Source organism: Somniosus microcephalus, chromosome 18 (assembly GCF_052327205.1).
Source record: "Somniosus microcephalus isolate GS21.2 chromosome 18, FLI_Smic_1.0, whole genome shotgun sequence".
NCBI lineage: Eukaryota > Metazoa > Chordata > Chondrichthyes > Squaliformes > Somniosidae > Somniosus > Somniosus microcephalus.
This window is the reverse complement of record NC_141004.1, coordinates 55,086,792-55,106,817: the sequence shown is the minus strand read 5'-3', so window position 1 is coordinate 55,106,817 and position 20,026 is coordinate 55,086,792. Positions and strand designations below refer to the sequence as shown.

The 20,026-nt window shown below is 46.3% G+C and overlaps 1 protein-coding gene across 2 annotated transcripts in view; it reads left to right on the top strand.

Annotated features, from left to right (window-relative positions):
* Nucleotides 1-16,307, top strand: part of mkrn4 (makorin, ring finger protein, 4) — a 30,615-nt gene extending 14,308 nt beyond the window's left edge. The window contains exons 5-8 of one of the 2 annotated variants that reach the window (XM_086011473.1): nt 136-329; nt 2,922-3,029; nt 12,577-12,706; nt 15,356-16,307. In XM_086011473.1, the coding sequence (XP_085867599.1) occupies nt 136-329; nt 2,922-3,029; nt 12,577-12,706; nt 15,356-15,565 (642 nt within the window). In that variant the 3' untranslated portion in view covers nt 15,566-16,307. The remainder of the gene's footprint in view (nt 1-135; nt 330-2,921; nt 3,030-12,576; nt 12,707-15,355) is intronic. The other variant, XM_086011474.1, reaches the window with a different exon arrangement.
* The last annotated feature ends 3,719 nt before the right edge of the window (nt 16,308-20,026 follow it).

Genomic DNA, 20,026 nt, shown 5'->3' with positions numbered 1-20,026 from the left:
GGTAGCTGCTAGTGCTAACTTGCTGGACAGCTTTGACAGTAGAACTGTGGTGCAAAGCAGTGACAAAAGGAATTCAAAACCAGGTATGAGGAAGCACTGATGTAGTAATTGTATTTTTACTTTTTTAAATTTTAGAAAAAGTGGACTGAGAACCTGGCCGTTGAAATGAGTAAAGATATAATTTGTGGAATCTGCATGGACAAAGTCTATGAAAAAACACCAGCTAAAGACCGTTGCTTTGCAATTCTTCCTGACTGCAACCATGCTTTCTGTGTGACCTGTATTAAGAAATGGCGACTCAGCAAGGGGTTTACCAGTAAGATAATAAAGTAAGTAAATATCACTGAATTAAACAACTTGTGTATTGGAGCCATTAGTAAAATCACTATTCCAATTGTCTTGTTGACTGTTAACTGTTGAAATGCCTAAAGAATATAAATCGCAATGAATATGTAGTCTAGGGTTTCCCCAGTGGCTCACCAGCTTTATCTAGTGAGAGCTGAACTAGACAGCCTAGATCCATTCACCGGGCGTGCTGAGTTGATGCGCTCAAATTTACTAGAATTAACTGTGTGTTTGGGGGTGGGAAGTTTCACTGTGCCAGGCTAGCTTTCCATTAATAATAAAAACAGAAAATGCTGGAATTACTCAGCAGGTCAGGCAGCATTTGTGGAGAGAAAGAGTTAACGTTTCAGGTTGATGACCTTTCGTCAGAACTGGAAAAAATTAGAGATGTAACTGATTTTAAGCAAGTGTAAAGGCTGGGAGAGGGGGGGTGGGGGAACAAAAGGGGAAGGTCTGTGATAGGGTGGAAGGCAGGAGTGAATAAATGACAAACGGTATGATAGAACAGAGCAAAAGGAGATGGTAATGGGACAAGTAAAGAAGCAAAAGATGGGTCTAGAAGAGGTGTAAATGGGAATGGCAGAAACAACAGCTGCCATGTTTTGGGGGGGGGGGGGGAGGGGGGAAAATGGGGCAGAGGTTATGGTCTGAAATTGTTGAACCGAGTCTAGCAGGCTGTAAAGTGCCTAATCGAAAGATGAGGTGCTGTTCCTCAAGCTTACGCTGAGCTTCGTTGAAACAGTGCAAGTGGCAGAGGACGGAGTGGAGCGGAGAATTAAAGTGACAGGCAACCGGAAGTTCAGGTCACTTATGGACTGAACGGAGGTGTTTCTGTCCGAGGCAGCACGGTGGCATAGTGGCTAGCACTGTTGCCTCACAGCGCCAGGGACCCGGGTTCAAATCCGGCCTCGGGTGACTGTCTGTGTGGAGTTTGCACATTCTCCCCGTGTTTGCGTGGGTTTCCTCCGGGTGCTCCGGTTTCCTCCCACAGTCCAAAGATGTGCGGGTTAGGTTGATTGGCCATGATAAAAATTGGCCCTTAGTGTTAGGGGGGATTAAATACGTGGGGTTACGGGGATAGGGCTTGGGTGGGATGGCTGTCGGTGTAGGGACCGGGTGCTAGGGTTTGTATGATCAGCCATGATCTCGTTGAATGGCGGAGAAGGGCCGAATGGCCTACTCCTGCTCCTATCTTCTATGTTCCGCAAAGCGGTCACCCAATCTGCATTTGGTCTCCCCAATGTAGAGGAGACTGCATCGTGAGCAGCAAATACAGTATACGTACTAGCTTGCAAGAAGTACAAGTAAATTGCTGTTTCACCTGGAAGGAGAGTTTAGGGCTCCGGACAGTGGAAAGGGAGGAGGTTAAAGGGCAGGTGCTGCATCTCCATCACTTGCACAGGAAGGTGCTGTGGGAAAGGAAGGGGGTGATTGAGGAGTAGACCAGGGTGTCGTGGAGGAAGCAGTCCATTCGGAATGCTGAAAGGAGAAGGGAAGATGTGTTTGGTGGTGGGGTCACACTGGAGGTGGCGGAAGATGATCCATTGAATGTGGAGGCTGGTGGGGTGAAAGGCAAGGACAAGGGGAACCCTATCGTTCTGGAAGGGGTGAGAGCAGAAATGTGGGAAATGGAACAGACACAGTTGAGGACCATGTCAACCACGGTAGATGGGAATCCTCAGTTGAGGAAAAAGGAAGACCTATTGGAAGCACGAGCATGGAAGGTGGCATTGTCCGAACAGATGCGACAGAAACTGGGAGAATGGAATAGTCCTTACAGGAAGCAGAGTGGGAGGAAGTGTAGTCCAAGTAGCTGCGGGAGTCAGTGGGCTTATAGTGGAGGTTTGTCGATAGCCTATCCCCAGAAATGGAGACCGAAGTCGAGGAAGGAAGAGTCGGAGATGGATCATGTGAAGGTGAGGGAAGGGTGGCAATTGGAAGCCTCACGATGCAGTCTCCTCTACATTGGGGAGACCAAATGCAGATCGGGTGAATGCTTTGCAGAATACCTCTTCAGTCCTTAAGGGTGACGCGCATGCGCCCCCCCCCCCCCCCCCCCCCCCGAGTCTCCTGCCTTCCACTCTCTCTCCTTTACCCCCCAGATGCTGCCTGCCCCGCTGAGTATTTCCAGCATCCACAGTATTTTGCTTTTGTATTACTTTTCAGTTATTTGGTTTTCCAGTACAGCACAGATGTTACAATGGCCTCTTGAGAACTTTTCAGGAACAATTTCAAAAACAGTTTTTTAAAGACTACTCTTGAATGCCTGAATGTATTTTTTGGTAGCCTTGTAGGAAAGGGAAAATGGATGTTTACTATCTGAAAGCAATTTAAGCTGGTGGTTGAGACTGTGGCTATCTCAAATTGGATCATTTTGCTTCTAAATAGTTGTTTGGATAAGTAAATCTTAAATCAATACTGCATGATCTGGCTTGAAATTTGCAGGGTGCTGCTGCTGGCATTTGTGAAGGGCTGGCCCAGCCAGTCTTTTAGACTGTGGAAAGGGGCTGTGGTTTTTTTTCTTTGAATGCACTCTGGGGAAAATTAAGACCTTCAAAGATCTCCTTTATTTGCAGGGCATGTCCTGAATGTAGAGTAGTGTCCAGTTACTTCATACCACACAGGTACTGGGTAGTTGATGAACAGAAACAGAAGCTCATTGACGAGTTCAAAGCTGAAAAGAGGTAGGTTTGCATATAGCTACTGCAATATCACAATGGAAAAAGTATTTTAATTTGTTCCTTAATTCTGAATATGCTATGGACCTGCACAATTTTCCTTAAGATCAAATGCTTGACCTTTTTAATTCCACTGTTTGTATTTTAACATTAATCTTAACGGATTAGATTGTAATGCAAAATTGGTTGTGACTATTTCCAGAATGACCTGGGTTATCACTATTGGAAGTAATCCCTAAACAAATCTTCATTTTATTAAGCTTGAGGAGCACTTCTCCCTCCTGTGGGGGGAAAAAAACCCTAGAAAGGGAGGGTTGAACATTAAAGGATGGTTCCTACTTGTATGAGGACAAAACTGAAGAAGCCCTCAAGGCAGTTTAAGTAGACATTAAGGATCTTGTGGCACTATTTGAAGAGCAGGGAATCGTCGTCGTCTCCTCCATTTGGTGACTACATCCAAAGACATGGGGGCAGGTTCCATATGTATGCTCTGACGACCCAGCTTTACCTGATCACCATCTCGCTCGACCACCTCCATTGCTTGTCATCAACCTGCTTGTCTGGCATCCAATCTTGGATGAGTTGCAGTTTCCTCCAGTGAAATATTGGGAAGACCAAAGCCATAGTCTTCAGCCCCTGCCATAACCTCTGTACCCTCTCCATTAATTCCACCACTGTCTCTGGTTTAGCCAGACTGTTTGTCATCTTGGTGTCTTATTTGTCACCAAACTGATCTTCCAAGCTTGTATCCTTTGCAATACAAAGGCTGCCTACTGCTACCTCTAACAATGCCGGTCTCTACCCCTGCCTCAAGACACCTGTGGCTAAAACCCTAATCTATGCCTTTGTCTTCTCCCCCGGACTCGACTATTCCAATGCCCTCCTGGCCCACCTCCATAAATTTCAGCTCATCCGAAACAGCTGCCTGTATCCTCGTCTCCTTCCTCAAGCCCTGCTCGCCCAACACTGACCTACATTGGCTCCTGGTCCCCAAACTCCTCATCTAAAGACTGTCAGGTAAAGACCCTCTGGTCCATCCAGCCTGTCCCACTCAATTGATAACTTGTGCATCACAATATATACTCTTCACCCCACCCAAAACCATGGGAGAGGTGAAAAACCAGATTAAAAAAAACCCAGGCCAATTTGGAAGGGGATAAAAATTCTGGGAAATTTGTCTCTGACTTATCTAGGCACTCGTGACTAGTCCAGGAGATCACTGACCCTGAATTCCCTGCAGTACCTACCTTTTTTGTAAGAGGTGATCTCCACCCCAGCCAGAAACACGTCCAGCTCTCGCTTGAAGAAAAATTCAGCAAATCCGTGTCCACGGCACGACACGGCAGCCTGTTCCAGAGGTTCACTATTCTGTGAAAAGAACCACCTCCTAACATCTAACCTAGATCTGGCCTTGTACAACTTAAAATTGTGACCCCCCCCCCGGTGTGGTAAACCACTGTTATTGTTCACAACCGTTCACTATTGTTACACTGTTGTTATCACTGTTTACACTGTTGTTATCACTACACAAGGTTACCTCTTGCCACGCACGCTGTTATACCTAGGCATACCTCAGCTGACTCCGCCCATGGCTCCGCCTGCTTGCCCAGGTATAAAGGTGACTGATTGGCTAGTATTCTTCCTTGTTGGAACCGATCACCCACGAGGGTGGGCTCTGTTATTTAGCCAATAAAAACCTATAGTTACTATCTTAACTCGTCGCTTTTCATGGAATGAATTGATAGGTATATCAATTTTATTGGCTAAATTTTGAAATGAATGGACTGGAGCAGCCAAACAGCCAGCTACAACAGCCCCAGCAGCCGACTTGGCTGCGAGCCCTCCGACTGCCGTACCTGGATCTAAATCCACAGGCAGCAAAGTCAGCCCTCGACTTCGATCACTGGCTGAGCTGCTTTGAATCCTACCTGGTAGCCTCCGGCGTGCCATCGGAAGCCGACAAACTAAGAGTTCTGACCGCCCAGGTGAGCCCTAAAGTATTTGCATTCATCCGGGACCTTGCTACATACGAGGAGGCCCTCGACCTGCTAAAAGAGCAGTACCGGAGCCCAGTAAATTCAATGTATGCCAGACATCTCCTAAGATCCCGCTCGCAACAGCCAGGAGAGTCTGTAGATGAATTTTTACGGGCGCTACAAACACTCGGCAGGGACTGTGACTTTAAAGCTGTATCGGCTGCACAACATGCTGAAGGAAATATCCGTGATGCTTTCGTGAAAGGCCTTCGGTCCGACTACTCACGGCGAAGACTGCTCGAATCAAAGGACCTCGGCTTGAAAGCAGCTGCAGCCCTCGCTCGCTCCCTGGAAGTGGCCCATCGGGACCTCGAGGCGTACTCCGGGTACAGTGCTGCGCGACCCTGGGACTCGGGCCCGACTTCGGCCGCAATACCCCTCGCACCGCCGCCCCGGGACCTCCTACGGCGTCGGTGTCCCGGAATCGATCGGGACCGCCACCCTCGGGACCTGCTGCGGCAGCGGAGCCCTGCGATCGGGCCGCCAGCTGCTATTTCTGTGGCCAGGCGAGACATCAAAGGGCGCGCTGCCCTGCAAGGAACGCGACCTGCTCCGGATGCGGAAAAAAAGGCCACTTCGCAAACTCCTGCAGGGGGAAAGCCCCAGACGCCAGCAGTGCCTCATGTGAGTCGTGGGGGCAGCCATCTTCTCTGCCACTTTGTCCAACTTCGACCTCGTGGGGATCCGCGTCATGGGCGCCATTTTGTCTCCAGACCCGACCACCGCCTCACCTGCTGACTACAGCAGCTCACTCAGCCATACACTGGCCTCCGTCACGCTTGACCAAGCTCTCCCGCATCATCTGTCCAGGTCCATGATGGACATCGAAGTAAACGGCCACGCCACGACCTGCCTGTTCGACAGCGGGAGCAGAGAGTTTTATTCACTCAGACACGGTGCGCTGCTACTCCCTCACTGTCCGGCCAACGCGCCATCGGATCTCGATGGCGTCGAAGTCCCATTCAACAGACGTCAGCGGCTACTGTGTGGTGACCCTGTCGGTTAGGGGCACGGAATATAAAAACTTTAAACTTCTCGTCCTGCCCAGCTCTGCGCTGCTGTCCTACTAGGGCTGGATTTCCAATGCCACCTTCAAAGTGTCACTTTGGCATACGGTGGATCCCTCCCCCCCACTCAGTCTACAACCAGCAGTTTTTAAACCGCCTGCCGTGTACCACCTGCGGCCTCTCCACTCTCAAAGTCCCGCCCCCCTCCTTGTTCGCTAACCTCACCCGCGACTGTAAACCCGTCGCTACCAAGAGCAGGCGGTACAGCGCCGGGGACAGAGCTTTTATTAGCTCTGAGGTGCAGCGACTCCTGAAGGAGGGCATCGAGGGGCGCACCAGCCCCTGGCGTGCCCAGGTCGTAGTCGTTAAGACCGGCAATAAACACCGCCTGGTCATCGACTACAGCCAAACCATAAACCGGTACACCCAGCTGGACGCATACCCCCTTCCCCGCATATCTGATATGGTCAACCAGATTGCACAGTACCGGGTATTCTCCACCATCGACCTTAAATCGGGTATTCTCCACCACCGACCTTAAGTCGGCCTATCACCAACTCCCTATCCGCCCTGAGGACTGCTGGTATACTGCCTTCGAGGCGAATGGCTGCCTCTACCACTTCCTTAGGGTTCCCTTCGGCGTCACCAACGGGGTTTCGGTCTTCCAAAGGGAGATGGACCGGCTGGTTGACCAGAACGCGCTGCAGGCCACGTTTCCTTATCTAGATAACGTCACCATCTGCGGCCACGACCAGCAGGACCATGATGTTAAATCTGGAGAAATTCCTCCGTACGGCCCAACGGCTGAATCTCACTTACAATAAGGAGAAATGTATGTTTAACACCTCGCGCCTTGCCATCCTCGGCTGCGTAGTAGAGAACGGAGTCATCAGCCCCAACCCCGAAAGAATGCGCCCCCTCATGGAGCTTCCCCTTCCCCACTGTCAAAAGGCACTGAAGAGAACCCTGGGGCTCTTAGCTTACTATGCCCAATGGGTACCCAATTATGCGGACAAAGCCAGACCCCTCATGAAGTCCACCTCCTTCCCCCTGACAGCAGAAGCATGCGCAGCCTTCTCCCTCATAAAAGGAGACATTGCGAAGGCCACAATGCACGCAGTGGATGAGTCCATCCCTTTCCAAGTGGAGAGCGATGCATCCGACTTCGCCCTAGCTGCAACCCTTAACCAGGCGGGGAGACCTGTGGCTGCCTTCTCAAGGACCCTCCAGGGCCCTGAGATCCGACACACTTCTGTCGCGAAGGAGGCCCAGGCGATTGTGGAAGCGGTACGACGCTGGAGGCATTACCTGGCAGGCAAACTATTTACCCTCCCCACCGACCAGCGTTCGGTTGCTTTTATGTTTAATAACAAGCTGAGGGGCAAAATCAAGAACGACAAGATCTTGAGGTGGAGAATTGAGCTCTCCACCTACGAGTACGATATCTTGTACCGGCCTGGTAAACTCAACGAGCCCCCAGATGCTCTATCATGAGGTACATGCGCCAACGCGCAAGTTGATAGACTGCGGACCCTCCACAACGACCTCTGCCACCCCGGGGTCACTAGACTTTACCACTTCATTAAGGCCCGCAACCTGCCCTACTCCATCGAGGAGGTCCCATGACCAGGAACTGCCAAGCCTGTGCCGAATGCAAACCGCATTTCTATAGGCCGGATAGAGCAAGCCTGATCGAGGCCACCCGCCCCTTCGAGCGCTTGAGCATCGATTTTAAGGGGCCCCTCCCGTCCTCTGACCGTAATGTGTACTTCCTCAACATTATTGACGAGTACTCCCGTTTCCCCTTTGCCATCCCCTGCCCAGACATGACCAGTACCACGGTCATCAAATGCCTGAACGACCTCTTCGCCTTGTTCGGGTTCCCGAACTATATACATAGCGACCGGGGCTCATCCTTCATGAGCGAGGAACTTCGCCAGTTCCTGCTCGCGAGAGGTATTGCGAGCAGGACCACCAGCTACAACCCCCGGGGGAACGGCCAGGTGGAAAGAGAGAACGCGACAGTTTGGAAGGCCGTCCTCTTAGCCCTAAAGTCTAAGGGCCTCCCAACCTCTCGCTGGCAGGAAGTCCTCCCGGCAGCGCTCCATTCCATCCGGTCACTGCTTTGTACTGCCACCAATGCCACCCCTCATGAGCAAATGTTCGTTTTCCCCAGGAAGTCCACATCGGGAACCTCGCTACCGACATGGCTGACTTCTCCTGGGCCCGTCCTACTGCGGAGGCACGTGAGGACCCATAAAACGGACCCCCCCTGGTCGAGAGGGTGAACCTCCTGCACGCCAACCCCCAGTATGCCTATGTGGCATACCCAGACGGGCGGGAGGACACAGTCTCCTTGCGAGACCTCGCACCCTCGGGCACCCCTGAGATACCACCGTTATCCCCCACCACTCCCCCAAATCTAGCTCCTGTAGGCGGCATGCCGGAACCCCAGGAGCCTTCGTCGACCACGCAGACACCAGTACTAACATCGGATACTGCACCACCGCCGCCGCTGCTGCGCCGATCAGAAAGGCTTACGAGGCCTCCTGATAGACTGACATACACGAACTGGTAGTACACTTCACCCCGCCGGACTCAATTTTAAACAAGGGGTGAATGTGGTAAACCACTGTTATTGTTCACAACCGTTCACTATTGTTACACTGTTGTTATCACTGTTTACACTGTTGTTATCACTACACAAGGTTACCTCTTGCCACGCACGCTGTTATACCTAGGCATACCTCCGCTGACTCCGCCCATGGCTCCGCCTGCTTGCCCAGGTATAAAGGTGACTGATTGGCTAGTATTCTTCCTTGTTGGAACCGATCACCCACGAGGGTGGGCTCTGTTATTTAGCCAATAAAAACCTATAGTTACTATCTTAACTCGTCGCTTTTCATGGAATGAATTGATAGGTATATCACCCGGTCCTCCCTAAATCTATTAAATGGAACAAACTGTCAACTAGAACATAATCTATTGCCTTCATCACCTTAAACCTCAATCAGATAACCCCCAAGTCTACACTTCTAAGTGTAAAGCTCCCTATCTTGATAACCAAGATGCTTTTTACTGGGAATTGGTCTAGTGGCCCTCCTTTACCCTTTGGAAAGCCTCAATACCACTCGCCACGTGAGGAGACCAAAACTGGACACAGTATTCCAAGTGAGGCCTGACCAAGATCTTGTACAAGGATAAAATATCATGCCTTGCCTTGTTTCTCAATTGTCCTATGAATGCACCCCAACACTCAATTCGCTCTTGCTATCACTTCACAGCATTGCTCATGTACCTTTTTTAAAGATGTATACATTAGAATGCCCAGAGATCTCGTGCTTTTCCCTGAAGGTTTATTGAGCACTTACCCTGCCCACGTGTACAACACTGCACTTTTCCAAATTAAACATCATTTGCCAGTCAGGAGCTCAATTTTCCAGCACATCAAAATCCATCTGAAGCAGCCAAGCATAGTCTACAGTTTTAATAATCGCACAGATCTTTGCATCACCTGCAGATTTCCAGGTCGTGCTTCCAACATCTACATAGAATGGTTACCGCACAGAAGGAGGCTATTTGGCCTGTTGATCCCGTACTGGCTCTCCAAGAGCACTTCAGCTAGTCCCACTCCCCCGCCCTTACCCCTGCAATTTTTTTCCCTTCAAGTACTTCTCCAATTCCCTTTTGCAAGCCATGATTTGAGTCTGCCTCCACCACCCTTTCAGGCAGTACATTCTAGATTATATAGCACATTTTCGTCAGCACACTAATGTGGGAGCTTTACACAACAGGGTTTGTGCAGCAGTTCAGGATCAGAACGGTTGACAACAGTGGATTCACAACACAATCTGCATTTTAATTCGGAGCTCCATACTGTTTCACTCAACGCTGTATTTCACTGGGCTCCGAGGCTTTTGTCCTTTCACCTTTTTTGGACGCAAGTTCAGTGTGAAGATCTAGAATTACAGAATGATACAGCGCAGGAGGCCATTTGGCCCATCGTACCTGTGCCGGGTCTTTGGTAGAGCTATCCAATTAATCCCACTCCCCTGCTCTTTCTCCATAGCCCTGTAATTTTTTTCCCCCTTCCAAGTATTTATCCAATTCTCTTTTGAATGTTACTATTGAATCTGCTTCCGCCAACCTTTCAGGCAGTGCATTCCAGATCACCACAATTCTCGCTGTGTTTATATTTTTAAAAAAAAGTTTCCTCCTGTCTCCTCTGGTTCTTTTGCCAATCCCCTTAAATCTGTGTCCTCTGGTCACTGACCCTTCTGCCACTGGAAAAAGTTTCTCCTTTTACAGTTTCTTATTTACTCTATCAAAGCCATTCATGGATTAAGAACACCTATCAAATCTCCTCTTGGGAACCTTGCTCTAAGGAGAGCAACCGCAGCTTCTCCAGTCTCCACATACAGGAAACTTTGTTATATCCGGCACCGATGGGACCGAGCTGTTGCCGATCATACAAAGTTAATGTTGAAGCATACGGAGGTTTTCATCTCCGTATCTGGCAACAAACACTGTTGCTTAGCAACCGCTTGTAAACAGTCAGCCCGTACCTTGGAAACGTCTCGGTAGCTTAGCAACAGCTTCAGAGTCTTTCCAGAGCCTGACTTGAAAACTAAGCCAGGAGAAGGAAAAAAACCTAACAAAACGGCTCCTGATTTCTGCCGGTAGATTGAGGTTTCCGGAAATACAACCTCCGGATAAACCAAAGTTTCCTGTAACTGGAAGTCCCTTATCCCTGGTAACATTCTAGTAAATCTCTTCTGCACCCTCTCCTAGGCCTTGACATCCTTCCTACAGTGTGGTGCTCAGAATTGAACACAATACTCCAGCTGAAGGCTAACCAGTGTTTTATAAAGGTTTAGCATAACTTTTTTCCTCTCTCTCTTAATACTTCTTCGGCAGTCTCTGTTACATGTGGGGCAGTCGGTGGTTGAAGGGGCAGGTGGGTGGGGTGTTTGGGTTGACTTGCGCTGCTTCCGCTTGCTCCCGGCACAGAGACTAGGCGAAGCCAAGGATCTAGATCGTAAAAATAAAGAGCAACAGTCCCAACACTGATCCCTGCAGGACACTGGTCTACAAATGGATCCAAATCAATCTATAACTACTTTCTGCCAACATCCTACCAGCCGGTTCTCAATCCAGCTCTATATATTACCACTAACATGACCTTGCCCCTCCCTAACTGTTTTTGCAACTCTAGCCTCCTGTGCATTACCCATTTTCTTTATAGATTGAAAAATCTGGTAGTTTCAGCTGTGTACATCACCTGTACTGTTGTGTAGGTGCACTTTAATTTCTGATCTAATTAATTCAGAATCTGAGCTGAGCTTGAATGTCACGTATTGAAAATGCTGTAGTGTCGAATGGCTTTGAAGTAAATTCAGTAGGCACTATTTAGGATAAGAGCCCTAAATGGCTTGAGCTGTTTGTAAGGGTAGAAGATCGCAGGACCTGTGGCTTCTGGTTCAGGGGTGCATAAGGTCCACTTGATAGAGCAGTGGGACCATTGCATGACAGAATGTTGCGTTTAAAATACCTTGTAGTTACATTGCACAGGTGGTAACAAATTTGCCACATGTTCTTTGTATTCTGAAGTTCAAATGCAAAGTTGGTAACTACTTGTTGAATTGGGGTTCCTGGAGCATTCATTGTTATGGGAAATTGTTGGTGCTCTTGTACCATTTTCCTAAAATTTGTTTTCCTCCCAGCAACTGCCCAAGTCAATCTTCCCTCATTAGTTGTTTCTGGCTGCATCCTGTTGGATAGAATATTGACTGACCCTTCTCGGGCAAGTTGTGGTATGATGTAATAAGGTCAAATCAAAAAAGTTAAAACGCTGAAGGAGGTCATTTGGCCACGTGTGTCTGTGGCTCAGTGGTTGCATTCCCCTTCCCTTTTTGTATGGTTTTTAACAATTTTCTTTTTCATGCACTTATCCACATTCCTTTTTAAAGTTATGATTCAGCTTCCACCACTATTTCTGGTATGGCATTCATGCCCTAACAACAATCCTGTTTTTTTTGTTTTAAATGTGATCAACTTTTGACCATGAATTACTAACTTTCTTCCCCACCCCCTCCCCATAAGGATCCTTTAGCCTGCTAATTGTGAATATCTGAAGCCTTGGACTTGAACTTCCCAAATGCAACCACTTTCTGATGGGCCAGTGCCTTTGGGCACTGACTCGGTCTCTGTCTCTGATTTGGCTAGTGTTCCTGAGCATTATCCATTCCTGCTGATGGAGGTACATGTAGGATTGAGCATGCCCATCAAGTCATACAGCCTGCTGAAACATGCTATCTAGGTGGCACATGAAGAAAGGTTGGTTATTCAGGCAAAGTATGAGGGTGGCTGGCACTTTGGAACTTGCTACAGCAAGGAGACAGGGAAAGAGTGGTGGTGAGAAAATTGGTGGAGGAAGAGGAGAAAATTTTAAAAAATCCTATCCCAGCTGCACAGATGATTCACATCTGTAATGACTGATTCTTTTCACAGAAAAATACGATGCAAGTTTTTTCTACGAAGTAATGGCAGATGTCCTTTTAAATCTGAATGCATTTACTTACATGAGTTTCCAGAGGGATATCGGCCTACCCGGCATCGGCCAAGGAGGCGAAGCAATCCGGTAAGAGAATACTATATATTGCGACAAGTACTGATGTGGTCTATCACAGGCTGTTTAATGACGGGCTACGTATTAAATCATCTAACCTTTGCCTTGTCTCCAGTCAAATTAAACTGCAAGTCTTTTAAATAAGTTGAGCCTTCAGCAGCTCTCAGTTTTACTCTCCTTTCCAAAAATAAAACATCTAAGAACTGAGCATAAATTTCAAATTTTTTGATGTTTGTATGTAAGCTTCTAGTGAAACTGTTCGCTGGTGTGATGTAGATTGTTTGTATACATGCGGAAGCCTGTTAATTGAATGAGCTAAATATACCCAAATTCAACAACATTTTTGCACTCTTATCTGGTGCAATTTAAGACAAAGGTATAAATCCTGTTCATGGCAAATTACCCCATATTGAACCACTTCCATCCCATGTTTATAATGCAGACCAGATTTGGTAATGTTCAAGATTGATCTTTGCAGTCAGTGGCAAGTCATGTTTTCTGGAAATCTGGCTCAATGGCTCTTTGGTGAAAGGGTGCAGTAAAAGGAGGGGCGAGAAGGCATTTGAGCTTCGTGCCTCGAATCGCTCTGGATCTAACTTGTCAGGAAGACTATCTTTTGCCGTCCCTTGTATGAAATTGGGGGCCCAGTGTACAGTTGATTGCTTGAGAAACTGCTTGTCAACTGAACATGCAAAACTATATTAAAAATACAAACTTTAGAATTAACATTTAGAAACCTAATTCACTCGTTTTGCCCAATAAACTTGCCTATTTAGACATATTTGGCCTACAATCAAAGACTGAAAACAGCAATTAAAGTGTGTTTATGGGATGTGGGCGTCGCTGGCAAGGCCCTCATTTATTGCCCATCCCTAGTTGCCCTTGAAGGTGGTGGTGAGCCGCCACCTTGAACCGCTGCAGTCCGTGTGGTGAAGGTACTTCCACAGCGGTGTTAGGGAGTTCCAGGATTTTGACCCAGCGACGAGGAAGGATCGGCGATCTACTTCTAAGTCAGGATGGTGTGTAACTTGGAGGTGGTGGTGTTCCCATGTGCCTGCTGCCCTTGTCCTTCTAGGTGGAAGAGGTCACAGGTTTGGGAGGTGCTGCCGAAGAAGCCTTGGTGAGTTGCTGCAGTGCATCTTGTAGATTGTACACTGCAGCCACGGTACGAAGGCGGTGGAGGGAGCGAATGTTTAAGGTGGTGGATGGGGTGGCAATCAAGCAGGCTGCTTTGTCCTGGATGGTGTCGAGCTTCTTGAGTGTCTTAACCATTTATAAAGCTGTTAAAGCATATAGGATCCTTATCTTTATAGAGACATGAGAACAAAAGCAAGGAGGTTATGCTAAACCTTTGATAAATCACTGGTTCGGCCTCAGCTAGAGTGTTGTCCAATTCTGGGCACTTTTTTTAGGAAGGATGTCAGCCTTGGAGTAGATGCAGAGGAAATTTACCAAAATTGCACCAAGGATGAAGCACTTTGGTTATGTGGAGAGATTCGAGAAGCTGAGATGGTTCTCTGGAGCATAGAAGGTTAAGGGGAGATTTAAGAGTTCAAAATTGAGGGGTTTTATAGTAAATAAGAAACTTTCCACTGGCAGGAAGACACCGATTTAAAATAATTGGCAAAAGAACCAGAGGGGAGCAGAGTTGTGATCTAGAATGCACTGCCTGAAAGTTTGATGGAAACCGATTCAATAGTTACTTTCAAAAGGGAATTGGATATATACCTGAAGGAGAAATTTGAAGGGTTATGGGGAAGAGAGTGGATTGGATAGCTCTTTCAAAGGAGGCACGACGGGCTGAATGGCCACCTACTGTGCTGTAAGATTCTATGATTCTTGTAATCTTGACAAGGTAGAGAAGGAAGGAAAAAGGAAAGCTTTTACCTGGGTTTTATTACCAATTGCTTGCTGTGTCTCACTTGGGGCTGTTTATTGCTGTAAAGTATTGCTCTCTAATTACTTGGGCATGTTCTACAAATGGGGAAAAATACAATTGGCCTCGACTCCCCTGGAATTGGGAGAGACAAAATATCAGTCAAGGTTCCCATTCCCTGCGTGGCATAATCTAGCTAACTTTCTGTATTGTATGTGTATTTCATTGTGATATGCCACCTACTTTTCTGCCTTGACTGGTATTGGCAGACTATTCACTGGGAGGAGGAATGATTCGCTGACAGGTATGTGTACAGGGGTTGCTGGATAGAAGAAAACAGTTTTCCCATCCAACCTCCTCTCCCCAACCCAGGCTAAATATAGTACTCTTACTGCCAGCCTGGCTGAAATATCCCCCAGATTGAGACCCAAATCTCTACCTCAGCCAATTGGATGTACTTGCTGTGCCAGCAAGGATCTGCTGTTTGAAGTGGTTCAACTTTGGCAATGCTGCAAATGGTATTTTTCAATGGTGAACAACAAGATTTGCCATTTCCCTGCAAGAAACATCTAAAGCTGTGATTGCAGCAGCTAGCCAGCACTGCAGGGCAACGGCTGCAGTGGACTGATGGGTTGTCTGCTTACCTTCTCCAGGGTGGCCAACAAGGAAAAGGAAATTAAGAATATAATTAATCGCTGTTTGACTTTAGGTTGAACCTGATCAGAAACATTATACAACTGACTTTTTAAAATCTTGGAGGATTTAATGTCTTGTATATCCCACAGCCTCCGTTGGGAATTATGTGGGAAGACTATGACTACGATGATGATTGCGACGAGGATGACGACTATGACCATACCCTTCGCCTTCTTGGTATTCTTTCCCTCGATGATTCCTTTTTAGAGAACTTAGTGCACTTTCAGTATGAACTCTTTGATTCAGATCTGTCTGATTTTAATCAGGATTTTGATGATGATGATTCTTCTGATGATTAAGATGGCTTTGATTGTGCCAGTAAAGTCTTGTGTGGAGCAGTGCTACTGCATGCAGTAGGTGGAATATTGATAGCAACTGTTTATCCTACATTTTGGCAGTGCTGTTTGTAGGTAGCAGGCTAAGCCATACAGTTAGGCATTTGTAACTAAGTCTGTTTACACTGATGATGTAAGTAGTGAAGTTGAGAATTTTTTCTTGGACTAGTTATACTGTGACCTACTTTATTTGCTAAAACCTGTAGTTGTAGCTGCTCAGCAATTCAAGCCCTTCTTAGGTTGGAGAAGATGTATTACACTTGCAAAGAGAGTGAGTGAGTGGCACATGCAATACATCTGAATGATTTGAACAATTCCTGTGTGGTGATTTGATGTTGGATTTCCGGGATTGACTGCTGAATTCCATGCTCATTGCTGGGATTAACATTCACTTGTTCACTGGGGAATTGGCTATTGCACCAAACCTTGTATGACTGCAGGTAAACTGACCTATGTACTATAGTGATGCTGAGTTACTACACCAAAGGTAGAATGGCTGAATAATGTAGATTCAGTATAGCTGCAATATAAAGTTTGCTGCTTCCTTCCATCTATTACGAATAGGGGCAAATGGGTATTTAACTTGGGGATCATTGACCATTAACATTTTGTAACCTGATCAATGATTAACTACTATTGATGAAATTAGTAGATATTTTTAAAAATGTGTGTGCTAACAATTTGTCAATAAAACATTTTCTAAATAGTTTGTGTTCAATTCTTGCACTTTCTCTCTTCTAGACGCATCTGGTGTATGATTTACAAAGTCCAAAGCACCCAGGGCATGCTATTGATCAGGTGTTAAGTTATCCACAAAGTTAATGCTTTAATAAAATGACAGCTTCAATACCTTTTTTTAAACCAAATTTCTTTTTTGCCACATCTCATTTTATACGGATTATTACTGCCACAACCTCTGTTCTCTGACCACCATTTCCATCCCTCTCCTGGGCAACTGTCTGAAGCTGAGCCAGACCATTTGCAGCCTTGGTGTTGTGTTTGACCCCCAAGATGAGCTTCTGACCACATCCGCTCCCTCACCAAGACTGCCTACTTCCACCTCCGTAACATCACCCGACTCCGACACTGCCTCCGCTTATCTGCTGCTCAAACCCTCATCTGTGCCTTCTGCTGCTGCGACCCCACGCTCTAGAATTCCCTCCCTAAACCTCTCCGCCTCTTTCCTCCTTTTTAAGACACTCTTTAAAACCTACCTCTGACCAAGCGTTTGCCCTAATATCTCGTGTGGCTCAGTGTTAAATTTGCTTTGCTGACGCTCCTGTGAAGTGCCTCGGGATGTTTTACTACATTAAAGGCGCTATATAAAGGCAAGTTAAGAACATAAGCAGGAGTAGGCCATACGGCCCCTCGGGCCTGCTTCGCCATTCAATAGGATCATGGCTGATCTGAATCTAGACTCGCGTCCACTTCCCTGCCCTCTTCCCCGTAACCCCTAATTCCCTTATCTGCTAGGAAAATGTCTATCTCCATTTTAAATTTATTTAATGTTGCAGCTTCCACAGCTCTCTGGGGTAGCAAATTCCATAGATTTACTACCCTCCTGAGTCTCAGTTTTGAAAGGGCAGCCCCTTATTCTAAGATTATGCCCCCTAGTTCTAATCTCACCCATCAGTGGAAACATCCTCACCGCATCCACCTGATCAAGCCCCTTCACAATCTTCTATGTTTCGATAAGATCGCCTCTCATTCTTCTGAACTCCAATGAGTAGAGTCCCAACCTACTCAACCTTTCCTCATACGTCAACCCCCTCATCTCTGGAATCAACCGAGTGAACCTTCTCTGAACCGCCTCGAGAGCAAGTATATCTTCTTAAATATGAAAACCAAAACTGCACGCAGTATTCCAGGTGTGGCCTCACCAATACCCTGTATAACTGCAGCAAGACTTCCCTGTTTTTATACTCCATCCCCCTTGCAATAAAAGCCAAGATTCCATTGGCCTTCCTGCATACTAACTTATTGTGTTTCATGCACCAGGACCCCCCAGATCCCTTTGTACTGTAGCACTTTGCAGTTTCTCTCCATTTAGATATTAATTTGCTCTTTGATTTTTTTCTGCCAAAGTGCATAACCTCACATTTTCCAACATTATATTGCATCTGCCAAATCTCTGCCCACTCACTTAGCCTGTCTATGTCCTCACTCACTGCTTTCCCTCCCATCTTTGTATTGTCGGCAAACTTGGATATGTTGCACTCGGTCCCTTCCTCCAAATCATTAATATAGATTGTAAAGAGTTGGGGTCCCAGCACTGACCCCTGCAGAACACCACTAGTTACTGATTGCCAGCCCGAGAACGAACCATTTATCCCAACGCTTTGTTTTCTGTTAGATAGCCAATCTTCCACCAATGCCAGTATATTACCCCCAATCCTGTGATTTTTTTTTAAATTTTTTTATCTTGATCAGTAATCTTTTGTGTGGAACCTTGTCAAATGCCTTTTGGAAGTCCAAATACACTACATCCACTGGTTCCCCTTTATCCACCCTGTATGTTACATCCTCAAAGAATTCGAGCAAATTTGTCAAACATGACTTCCCCTTCATAAAACCATGCTGACTGTCCTATTAAATTATGTTTATCCAAATGCTCTGTTACTGTATCCTTAATAATGGACTCCAACATTTTGCCAACTACAGATGTTAGGCTAACTGGTCTATAGTTTCCAGCTTTTTGTCTACTTCCCTTCTTTATTAAGGGTGTTACATTAGCAGTTTTCCAATCGGCCGGGACCTTTCCTGAGTCCAGGGAGTTCTGGAAAATGATCACCAATGCATCCACAATCCCTACCACCACTTTTCAAGACCCTAGGATGTAGGCCATCAGGTCCGGGGGATTTATCCGCCTAAAGTCCCATTATTTTACTGAGTACCAGCTCCTTAGTGATTTTAATTGTGTTTAGCTCCTCCCCCCCCCCCCCCCCCCCCAATTGCCCCCTGTTTGTCCAGTGTTGGGATATTTTTAGTGTAAAGACTGATACAAAATATTTGTTCAGTGTCTTTGCCATCTCCATGTTCCCCACCACTAGTTTCCCAGTCCCATCCTCTAAGGGACCAACGTTCACTTTAGCCACCCTTTTTCTTTTTATATAGCTGTAGAAACTCTTGCTCTGTTTTTATATTTTTTGCTAGTTTACTTTCATAATCTATCTTCCCTTTCTTAATTAATCTTTTAGTTATTGTTTGCTGGCTTTTAAATGCTTCCCAATCTTCTATCCTCCCACTAGATTTGGCTAATTTATATGCCCTTGTTTTCAGTCAAATACTATCCTTTAGCCACGGATGGCTGTCTTTTCTTTTACTCCCCTTTTTTCCTCAGTGGAATATATTTATCTTGAAAGATGTGAAATATCTCCTTGAATGTAGATCACTGCTCTTGTACCGTCTTACACTTTAACCTGTTTTCCCAGTCCACTTTAGTCAATTCTACTCATACCTTCATAGTCTCCTTTATTTAAGCTTAGTACGCTGGTTTGAGATCCAACTCTCTCACCCTCAAACTGAATTTGGAATTCAACCATATTATGGTCACTCATTCCAAGGGGATCCTTTACTAGGACATTTTTTATTAATCCTGTCTCATTACACAGGACCAGATCTAAGATTGCCTGCCCCCTGGTTGGTTCAGTTACATACTGCTCAAGGAACCTGTCCCTAATACACTCTATGAACTCTTCCTCAATGCTGCCATGCCCAATTTGATTCCAGTCAATATGAAAGTTAAAATCCCCCATGATTATAGCTGTTCCCTTATTACAAGCCCCAACTATTTCCTGATTTATACTCCGACCAACAGAGTTGCAACTGTTAGGAGGCCTATAGACTATGCCCACTAGTGTTTTTTTCCCCTTATTATTCCTTATCTCCACCCAAACTGTTTCACTATCCTGATCCTTTGACCCAATATCATTTCTGACTATTGCAGTGATTCTATCCTTGATTAACATAGCAACCCCACCTCCCTTTCCTTCCTGTCTGTCCTTCCTAATTGTCAAATACCCTTGTATGTTTAGTTCCCAGTCATGATTATCTTGCAGCCATGTTTCCGTAATGGCCAGCAGATCATACCCATGCGTAGTTATTTGCACCGTCAACTCGTCAATTTTGTTACGAATGTTGCGTGCATTCAGATAAAGAACTTTCAAATATGTTTTCTGACAATTTATTCCTGCTTTTACCCCTTTACCTTTATCATTATATACATCCTGTCCCTGACACATTCTGTTTTTTAATTCCCCCACTGCTACCTTGCTCTATTGCCTTCTCCGCTGTCATTTTTATTTTTCGCTCTCTTAAAACCTTCCCCCCCACCCCCCCCTAATTAGTTTAAAGCCATCTCTACAGCCCTAGTTATTCGATTCGCCAGGATTCTAGTCCCAGCACTGGCCAAGTGAAGCCTGTCCC